The sequence below is a fragment of the Mastomys coucha genome, unplaced genomic scaffold (genome assembly GCF_008632895.1).
Source record: "Mastomys coucha isolate ucsf_1 unplaced genomic scaffold, UCSF_Mcou_1 pScaffold20, whole genome shotgun sequence".
Lineage (NCBI taxonomy): Eukaryota > Metazoa > Chordata > Mammalia > Rodentia > Muridae > Mastomys > Mastomys coucha.
Genome location: NW_022196903.1, coordinates 137,824,269 through 137,835,626, shown reverse-complemented (window position 1 = coordinate 137,835,626; position 11,358 = coordinate 137,824,269). Strand labels below are relative to the sequence as shown.

General features: G+C 45.2%; 1 protein-coding gene across 13 annotated transcripts in view; it reads left to right on the top strand.

Moving 5' to 3' along the window:
* Sox5 (SRY-box transcription factor 5) overlaps nucleotides 1-11,358 on the top strand; it is a 968,743-nt gene that overhangs the window by 935,477 nt on the left and 21,908 nt on the right. For all 13 annotated transcript variants that reach the window (XM_031383845.1, XM_031383839.1, XM_031383837.1 and 10 more), the window contains one exon: nucleotides 5,876-6,021. In XM_031383845.1, coding sequence (XP_031239705.1) covers nucleotides 5,876-6,021 — 146 coding nt within the window. The remainder of the gene's footprint in view (nucleotides 1-5,875; nucleotides 6,022-11,358) is intronic.

The window sequence follows — 11,358 nt, the reverse complement described above, 5'->3', positions numbered from 1 at the left end:
ATATATATATATATATATATATATATATATATACTAGGGCTTGAAGCTGGCAATAGCTGTTTGTTTTTGGTTTTGGTGTATATAGTATAAAGGATAACCCCTTAATTCTCAGAGAAACATTTAAAACTATAGGCTGTAGGCTAGGGAAATGGCTCAGTCAGTGCCTATGTTGTAAACATGGAGACCTGTATTTAAGACCTAGAATCCACATTGGAGAAAAATGCCAGCTTCTCCTTGTAGCCTGCTCCATGCCCATGGGAAACTGTCTCTCAAAAATAAGGTAGCTGGCACCAGAGGAATGACCCTTGAGATGTACCCATGGAGTCCACCCGCATGTTTCCCCAGCACACCCTTATACAAATACAACGCAGACACCACACACATACAACACAGACACCACACACACACACACACACACACATACAACACAGACACACACACACATACACACATACAACACAGACACCACACACACACACAACACAGACACCACACACACACAACACAGACACCACACACACACACACATACAACACAGACACCACACACATACAACACAGACACCACACATATACAACATAGACACCACACACACACACACACACAAACAGCACAGACACACACATACAACACAGACACCACACACATACAACACAGACACCACACACAACACAGACACCACATACATACAACACAGACACCACACACACACACACAGACACCTCACACATATAACACAGACACCACATACACAGACACCACACACACACACACACACACATACAACACAGACACACACACATATAACACAGACACCACACACATACAACACAGACACCACATACAACACAGACACCACATACATACAACACAGACACCACACACACACAACACAGACACCACACACACACAACACAGACACCACACACATACAACACAGACACACACACATACAACACAGACACCACACACATACAACACAGACACCACACACACACACACACACATACAACACAGACACATACACGTACAACACAGACACCACACACATACAACACAGACACCATACACACACACACATACAACACAGACACTACACACAACACAGACACCACATACATACAACACAGACACCACACACACACACACACAGACACCACACACATATAACACAGACACCACATACACAGACACCACACACACACACACACATACAACACAGACACGAACATACACCCACACTCCACTTGTTTGCATACACACTTGTATACAGAGAGAAGACAGTCAGAAACAGTCAGAGACAGAGACAGAGACAGATACACAGCCAGAGAGAAGGAAGGAGACACAGAGGAAGAAGGAGACACAGGAGGAAGGAGACACAGAGGAGGAAGGAGACACACACAGAGGAGGAAGGAGACACACACAGAGGAGGAAGGAGGCACACACAGAGGAAGAAGGAGACACAGAGGAGGAAGGAGGCACACACAGAGGAGGAAGGAGACACACAGAGGAGGAAGGAGACACACACAGAGGAGGAAGGAGACACACACAGAGGGGGAAGGAGACACACACAGAGGAGGAAGGAGAAAAGGTGTTCCTGGAAGCAAAAGCAAAACACCAGTTACCTCCTTTGAAATTAACTAGAAGTCATACTGCTGTTAGCTCTAAAGTTTTTCTCCTAGGACTTTGTTAAACTTCTATACACGTATACTTTCTTCAGATTCTAACTATAGATGTAACCACTGCCTAAATTTGTAAACAACAACAGTAAAAAACAGAAAACAATACAAACAAACAATAACAATATCACTTATCTCAACTGGTGTGTCATTGGTGTGTCATTTTGAACTCTAGCAGACAGCCTGATTGAACTTCTGTTTGCTCATTTATTTGCTTAGCACGGGGGTTCACACCACAGGCCTGTTTGTGTGCCAGGCGAGCCCTCTCCTCCTGATCCCATATCCATGCATGATATGTACCAACCATGAAACGCCAGTACTTCACAGTTCTCACCATCAGGAACAAAGATCTACCATGAGAGTACCAAAAGGGATCAGAGAGGGCAATGAAACAGGAGACAAGAATGAAGTTAGGACATCCCCGGGATGAAGTATCTCCTCACACGCCAAGTGGCTCTGCCTCCCAGGCACATGTCTTCACCTTGAGCCCATCCACACTCCAGCCGGTTTACAGGCGAGAAGAACAGAAGCCAGAGTGATTGTTACAACTTGTCAGTCATCACACTTCCCATAAACAGAAAGCCAGATCCCTCAGAATCCAGCCTGCCAGTTCCACTTACTTCTCTGGGCCACTTTGTAAACAAGGTGACAGCTAATGCTGTCATGGGACATTTATTATGTCTAGAGACCATATGAACTCAGTTGCTCTTGACACCATTTGCTAATGTTGTGTCACCCACATTCAAGCAATGGAGCAACCAAGAGAAAAGTAAGATGACCTGAAGGACTGCCATGTGGCCGAGCTCAAGTTTTGCTTCAGGCTGGTCTGACGTAGATCACAGTTTTCCCCTCATTGACTGGGAAGTTGAACCAAAATTTAAGGAGCAGGAATGGAAACTTTCTGGGGCAAAAATCTGGAGGTGAGGAGTAGTCCTGGAAGATTGAGGGCCTTATACCCCAACAAGTGGATGGAGGAGCATCACACTGTCAGAATACCCTGGGAAGCCATTGTGCAGGAAAGAGAAAATGCTGTGAAATTCAGCAACTCAGAGGCCCTGGGAAGCAGCAAAGAGGTGTTAGCTCCAGACAGAGAGGAGAGAGGATAGGAGGACACACACATGGAGCAAGAGCACACACATGGAGCAAGTGTGAGGAGCTTGACTTAGGAGGAATGAGGAACGGGGGAGAGATTTAAAAATAAAGTTTGAGGAAAAACTTGATTCGCTTGTTTGGAGGGAGGAAGTAACCTCATACTTAAAGTTGAGGTAAGTGTGGCGATGGTTTAAAGATAAGAAACATAAATGGGGAGCAAGAAAAATCTAGAACTTTGGTCTAGGACATTTTTGATAACTGGAAAGAAGGCCATCATTATCAATGAAACAGGGGACAGAAATGAAGTCAGGAGGTAGGAGGAGGAGGAAGGTAGGGAACTCATGTTGCATTATTCACAGGTAAGCATGTGTATACACATACACACACACACACACATGCATACACACACACACACACACACACACACACACACACACACACACACAAACATAATCCCCAATCATTCTTTCTAGAATCCAGGCGAGGCAATGCAAGGACATGGGTTGATGAGGGGAGCCAGCAAGGGAAGAAAGACATTAGCTGAGCACGCTAAGATGGCACTGGGAGCAAACTCATGCCATGGCTGAACTCTGTAACATATGGCGCAGCTTTCAGAGTTAGCAGACCAGACACCATATTTAGAATCTAACACAGCGTTACTAGTGAAACACAAGGGTCTCTAAAAGCAGTGTTTATTCCTGAGCCAGCACCTATTTGAACCTCACTGACCCTCCCCATGGCTGCAGTGGCCCCTGCCCCACTCGGGTTCAGTTCCTCACCTCTCCATCATTTATACTCCCCGTCTATCCATATTAACTGTTTTCCTACACAGTGCTGTCTTGGCAGTCTGTAAAAAGCTTAAAGAATTCATGCTTTTATTCAACACCATGTGCTAAACCGTTTCAAATATATTTGTGTTCTGGGGAAGCTAAACAGACCATAGAGAGACTAAATAGAGTATAAAAAGCACACATCGCCAGGTTGAGTAGAGACAGGGGTCAGGGGCCAGGACAAGCAGACTGGTCTTCTGAGGACCTGACTAAACAAGCATACCCAAGCTTATCACAGAAGGGCTGGATTTCTACCCAGAGTGCAGCAGATCAGGATGCACTGGGAAATAACACTTTGAGAGGATTGTTCAGGATGCGGGGATAGTGTCACTGAAAGCAGGTCTACCCTCGGCAACAGACGTCCACTCCAAGCAGTCCTCAGTATAAACATCATGTGTATTTGAAGCAGCAGTTTGTTCTTTGGATCAATTCCAGTGACTATTTCTAAAAAGCACAGTAATCCCTCTCAAGACCCTCCCCTTTTATGACCTCATCTGGGACATGCTTATGGACCCAAGAAGATGGCAGGACCAGGATTAGCTTGTGACCACTGAGAAACCAAACTTTACCAGTCCTCACCAGTACGGTACTATGCAGGTTTCCCTTCAGTACTCTTAGACTTTCTAAGCAGCGAGAAAATATTTGATGAGTTTATGGCGATCAGCAGGTCAGAGAGAAGAGCTATGCAATGAGGGTGTGTAATCTGACATGATTAGACAAGGCTCTTTAGTACCAGAACACTCATAATGACACAAAGAAAGAGTATTAATAACACTTTCGTAGCAAGGCAGCTAGCCATTTTATATTTCCTTTCTTTAATCTTAGTGTTTTTCAACAAATCGTGGGATTTAATAGCGTGTTTTGGCAGATTAGAGGATTTATGGCCCAGATGTTTTTTGTTCTAAAAATGGATTAGGGTGTAAAGTTTGCTGGAATTCGTGGAACATGTTGAAGCAAGCCGGTCATTTTATGTGTGATTAGTGCCTGCCTTCTGTCTCACAGTCCCTCCATCTGTCACAGCTCACCAATGGATCTGGTTAGATTTAGCCTTGTGTCACAAACAAGTCCTTTTTCTGGGCAATTTCATATTACAGATCCATCTTAGGCCATTTTATGCCCCAGTTAAAAGATAGGGAGTGAGCAACAGAATATTAGCCATCCTTTAAATAGTTGCAAAATGCACTGTTTTTTTTTTTTTAGCCCCTCAATTCTCCTCTACCCTAAAATAATGTCCTGTATAGTAATGCACAGCAAATAAGGAAATGATAAGTGAGTAACTGAGATCGAGTTAATATCACCTTAGCTCCCTCCCCCAGTGTCCTTTAAGACTATTTTGGCAGAGACCTTGACTAAGCCTGGGCCAGGGAGTTTTAGACCCAAGCTGGCCATCGAGCCTGAGTTAATCGAGGCCAGAGTTAACACTACTTACGGTGCCTTACTGATTGCAGGGTCTTGGTCATATTCTGTGCCTGAAGTCTAGTCTCCTCGTGCTTAGGAGTTTAGATCCACAGACAACCACTACCACCTGTAGATCATGTCCATAGCAAGTGGATTTATTGGGAGGGGAGTGCTTCTTCCAGTCAGCTAATAATGGCTTATTCCATCTGTCACAGGCCTGACTGCACTAGCCATAAACTCTGAGCTGAATTTTCTAATACCCCGAGAGGCTCGGGATTTGCAGTTGCTGTTACTAGTGCATAGATCTTAGAGGACAAGGGACTGGACCTCTGCATTTCACATTTTTAAACTTTGGAATCCTCTCATCTTGGGGCTGAAAACATGGCTCAGTGGTTAAAAGCACAGACTACTTTTGCAGAGGAGACAAGTTCGGTTCCCAATAGCCATGTTGGTTCACAGCTGCCCGTGACGCCAGTTGCAGGAAATGCAAGGACCCCTCCTGGCCTAGGCACACACATACACATGTATGTGCAACTCAAATCAAATTCAATCTTTAAAACATATTCAGGTATTGACTTAAAAACTTAAATTTTTATTTTAAATTTGTGAGCATTCAGGAGCAACCAGACATGGTGTGAGCATGTCTTTTTACTGTGGGTATTTTGTGGTGTTTTCATATATGGCTGGGTGAACCAGTCATCACCAATTGAATGCTGGCTCAATCACTCATTCCACATGAGTTCTGTGAAAACATTAGGAACCCTCAGGTCCCAGTGGCCACCCCACCCACCCACCCAAACAACTAATGGCTATGCCAAAACCCAACTTCTCCCTCTCTGTGCACTTGCTGCTACATCTATTGTGTCTCATTCCCAGGTTACTTAAATGACCACGATGCTGTCACCAAGGCAATCCAAGAAGCTCGCCAGATGAAGGAGCAGCTCAGGCGAGAGCAGCAAGTGCTGGATGGGAAGGTGGCCGTAGTGAACAGCATAGGTCTCAGCAACTGCCGGACAGAGAAGGTGAGCGGGGCAGCGGCCTGCTCTCTCCGAGTGGCTGTGGGCAGCGGCCTGCTCTCTCCGAGTGGCTGTGAGCCCCGAGAGGCCTGCTGTTCTCCCATCCTTTCCTCCCACTATCTTCAGAATGATGGCCCCGCTGTGTTCCCTCTGCCACCAACAGGGAGCTCCCAGGGGCCCATCCAAGCATTAGAATACAGTTCATCCCCAAACCTTCCTAGGGATGAACATAGCCATTTTTCCTGCCAGGGTAGCATATGAAATGCTGCATCTGAGGGAAAGTCTTGCCTTCCAGAGATGCTTAACTCGTACTTGGGGATCAGCTGGATTTGAAAAACACGGACTCTGCTTTAGTCAGCCTAAGCTTGGATGGTACCCTGGCTCCTAAGCCTGTCATAATGTTGCCACTGTCAAGTGTTAGGGACTGCAGACTTGGAAAGTTTGACTTCATCATGATACAAAATAGGCTTTGACCTTCTGTATTCTACCCGAAGCCAGCAGAGTTTCTGGACTAGCCAGAGACATGATGGCTTCGTGGCTTTATATTTGCATGTAAGCTTTGTTTTGCTTAGGAAAAAAAAATATGTGACCGCAGCATCCTTGGAGTGGTGGACTTCTTGAGGTAATATCTGAATGGAAATGTTGAATGGTGACTGAATCCTCATCATCCTACTGATGCTGTAGGTGAGGGGTCTGTATGATCAGCTATTTATCAGTGGTTTACATGTCTGTCCTCCTGAGGTACACAGAAGTCCCACAAAACTTCTCTGAATGAGCAGCTTACTCTTGTGTATAGTTCCCTGGGTTGCCACGCTTTAGATGGAATTAGGTGGGTGAGCACTCTGGGTATAGTGCAGCTGCTGGGGGCTGTGAGCACTGCCAGCTGTTGTAGCCCCCAGGCTAGCAGCATTTACAAGGCTTAAAGCCTAAGTGAGACGTCAGGACTAGAAGGGATGGCAGAAAGATACAGGATGGCAGCCCTAAGAAGGAACGATAGCAAGCAGAAAGGGATTTATAGTCAAATATTTAAACATTCTTGAAAGAACGCTCCAACAAGAAACCCTTTCCCCTGCACCCTCACAGAAATGAGTTTAACACTTGGCCAGATGCTAACGCAAAGTGACGGGAACTATTCCTCGCAAGCATAGCTAAATTGCCACTATTTGTTAAGCGCTTTGAGTTCAGCTGTGGATGCAGCCGTTGGTTGCATTCTGTGAACATCTGTAATGAATCCCCCCCCATCACCAACACCTTGATTCTAATCCCCCAAAGCAGAGACAACTCGACCTATCTCCTCCTAGCCCCCTCCCTTGTGCTGGCTGGGAATTGTCAAGTGACAGCCAACCAAATCCTTTTGGACAGGAAGCCTTCATCCCGAATTCTATATACTCGCAAAATAGGCCTTGTGGTTGGATCTGGGAGCCCATTAAAAGCACTTTGATGGTATGGAAATCCATCTTCATGAAGTTCCCGAAGCCCCTAAGCAGCAAGCTGTTTAGCTGTGGTTACAGATCAGTCATTCACATCGGAGGGCAATAATTGTGCTGACGGTTTGTGAGGAAACAGGAGTACATAAAATAATCCCGGGCCCTCCACCACTGCGGAGCGAGTTAATCTTCACTAATGCGGATCAGCTGTTGCTCTCATGCATGTGCCTGCACTGGCTTCTGCGACTCCATAGTCTTCCGATTAGGCAACAGCCACACAGCCACCTGCACTCACTCCTGGCTAGGCTCAGCCACAGCAAGGGGGCCTGGCTGACACGTCTCATCCACATCCACACCCACAAGCATTTGCCTTTACCTCTCTGGATAGTGCCTCCAGCCTTCGTGGCAGGTATGGCATTGTCTTTGTGGGGAGACACACCTTCAACTTCCCTCCATCCTTGGTAGAGTGGTAACATCAGTTTTTTAAAATCTATTTTTGAAGCAATAACCTGCCAATTCCTTTTGGCCAGCTCAGTCACTGTCACCACCACCAATCTCATTGACCAGCTAAGTCACCAATAGCAACTTCAGGTCATTCCTGATTGGCTGCATAATCTCCTTAATGTTTTTATCTTTTTAAGTTTTTTATAAAAAATTATAATTAGGCAGCAGTGGTGTGTGTGTGTGTGTGTGTGTGTGTGTGTGTATGTGGTGTGTATGTGTGTGGTGTGTATAAGTGTATGTGTATCTGTGTATATGTGTCTGTATGGGTGTGTTTGTGTGTGTGTGTGTTGTGTGTATGTGAATCTGTATGTGTGTGTGGTAGGTATGAGTGTGTATATGTATATCTGTGTGTATGGGTGTGGTGTGTATGAGTGTATGTGTATCTGAATCTGTGTGTGTATATGTGTCTGTATGAGTGTGTGTTTGTGTGTGTGTTGTGTGTGTCTGTGTGTGTATGAGTGTATGTGTGTGTATATCTGTGTGTGCGTCTGTATGAATGTGCATGTGTGTTTTTGTACCCATAGAACCTGAAGCTAGAGTTGCAGGGAGTTCTGGACCATCCAGTTCGGGTTCTGGAAACCAAACCTGGGCCCTCTGCAAGGATGAGCCATCTCTCTATACTTACTCATTCTTGAACTTACGTTTTTATTTGTTTTGAAGTAGAAATATTAAGTTATGAAAACCAAGCCTTTCTGTCTAATGTGACAGTGTGACACATCCTTTCTATAAGAGGAGACAGCCAGAGTGTATGACTCAGCGTCCTCATGGGACAACCTCTCTGCAGAACCCTGAGTGTGTGCTTGGCAGGAGCTCACACCATAGTCTCTGCCTGCCTTTATCTGTTGGACAAGCCTGAGTGTCAGTTCTGTCCTGATCAAACTGTGTCTTTGTGACTTATGGGAAGATGATGATAATGGCAAGTTTCCATCTTTGAATAAGTGATTAACAAAAATTCATACCTACTATGTGCTGTTGACTATCGTGTGTGTTAGGGGCAGTTTTGAACCACAAAATGTGTAATCTCTTGGCAGTTTAGGTAAAATTATCAATCTATTAATTGCATATTATTGTGCATGAGTCCAGAACACAGCTTACTTAGCATGTCCTATCAGTTATTTATCTGTGAAGAGAAAGCCGAGCACTTGTGCTTCATGAGGAAATATCAACCTATTCCTTGTTTGTCTTTCTCCAGTCCCTGACCATCTGTTAGGTGCTTGTAATCATGCAGCTTCGTCCATGGTCAGTTCCCAAGCAGTTCAGTAGTTAGCTTGAGATTTCCTGTTTTAGTTCCTGAAAAACGGCATCAGTAGAATGTGGGATAATGTGCTTTCACAATTTCTGCTAGCATTTTTCCATGCCATTTGAAGTCTCCAAAGAACTTGATTTGCTACCTTAAGTAATGGTCCCTGGGCTGGGGAGATGGTTCCATGGTTACCAATGCCTGTTGCTCTTACAGAGACCTGTCCTAGTTCCCAGCACACATGGGAGATGGCGGCAGTCTGGACCTCCACCTCCAGGAGATCCACCCTTCTTCTGGCCTCTGAAAGGCAGCTACATACATGTGTATGCATCTAAAAGGCAGCTATATACATGTGTATGTGCACACACCAACACACACACATACAGAGTCTGTGATAAATAGAAGACTAGGTTAAAGCAAAAGTATGAAAGGCCTGAGGACAGAGCAGAGGGGACTGAAAAGAACAAACTTCAGCCTGGTGCTATACATGGATACACAGAGATGTTAGATGGCTGTCCCCAAAATCCAGAAAATTAAAGTCCTGTGCTGGCGGTCTGTTCCCCCGTGTGCACCAACCTTGTGCACGGTGACTCCTCCTCACATGTGAAAAGCATGGCTATCCCAAGCAGAAGGTCTCGATTCTACGTAGCTGGAATTGGCCAGCAAAAACAATTAGAGGTGTGAAGACAAGGACGAATGTCTGCCGGGTGATATGTACCAAAACACATCATGAAAGTCGTTTTTTACTGAAACACATTTTAATTGAAGACTTCTAAAAGATTTTTTTTTCACTTCTTTACTTTTCTTGGAAGTGTTTCAACATACCCAAGAACTGTGTGTGTCAGGTTTCTTGGAAACTCTGGGACACAGTGTTATTTATAATTGTCATCTCTGGTTAATTATAGACTGATTGTATATTCAGATAATGTTATCTTCTGCCACAGATCTCTGCTACAGATGACACTGCGGCAGAAACCTCAGTGTCAAGGGTGCAAAGGGAGGCAACTCAGGTAGGAAGCGGCAGGGGGTTGAAGCTGTGTTTCCTTCACACAGCCAGGGCATAGTTTGCACCACACAGGCTACTGGACAGCAGGCTCTTGGTCTGGACGCTGCAGCATCTGTGTGTACTGTAGGTAGTTCCCAGGAGCCTGGCTGTGCTGAGCCCGCCAGGCAAAGTGACCACAACAGAAATGTGAGCACACACCTGAGAGGAAAAGCTGACCAGAAGGTTGCCATATCATTCCTCTTCTTCCAAATGTGGTCTCCCTGGGAAGAGTGAGCCCCCATGCTGTCATGTCTGTTTGGGACACATTTCTCAACAAACAAGAGGAAATCTAAGTAAACAAATGGTGTCTAATCACCACCAAATAATCGCATTCAGATGCAAGGCTGGCTCACCCCCCTTTGTCTATCAGCTCCATGACATCTGGGCAGGAATTTCTGTGCCTATTTTTCCCTTTGGGTCACAAGAGAGTTGGTGTACCTATACTAAGCCATCCATCATCCAGGTTTAATGGGGGGGGGTGCATTTTCTCTTTGCTAAGCCCATTCTCCACTCACGTGGTCCTCTGCCTGCTAGCTAGCTTCCACAAACATCCTGCTGGCTAGAGGTGGGTCATAGGAATTTAAGGGAACTCCTGGCCAAATACAAGCACACTCCTTTATGTTGCCATAGATCCTTTTCTTAATGGAATTAGATAATATCTTCCTCCCAAGATCAAGAGGCACTTTGAAATCAAAGGTGATCTTAGTAGAGTGAAAAGAACTGTCAAGTAGGCATTAGATAGGGAAAAGCAACAGTCAACCCAGCCACGCCATACAAATGCCCTTGGCGGTCTCAGATGCCTCCTCTGTCAGACCAGGCTCATCCTCATGGCCCTCCCTGCCTTTATCTCTTCCAACACTGCACACCCAGGGCCTTATAGCTTATCCATGACCCACAAAATGTCAGTAAATCAAAACAGGGACACAGGAAAACATTGCTTGATCATTGGTCGGAATCCATGCTCCTCCTTTCCACGTTAAGGCTGACTTCTGTCCTGCTTGTCCCATGTAAAGCATGTAAAGTAAGGAAAGTAAACATGAAAACTCATGCATTTATTTCTTAAAGTTGAGAACTTACTTACCAAGCATGGTCCACACTCCCAGTATTAGCAACATTTACACATACTA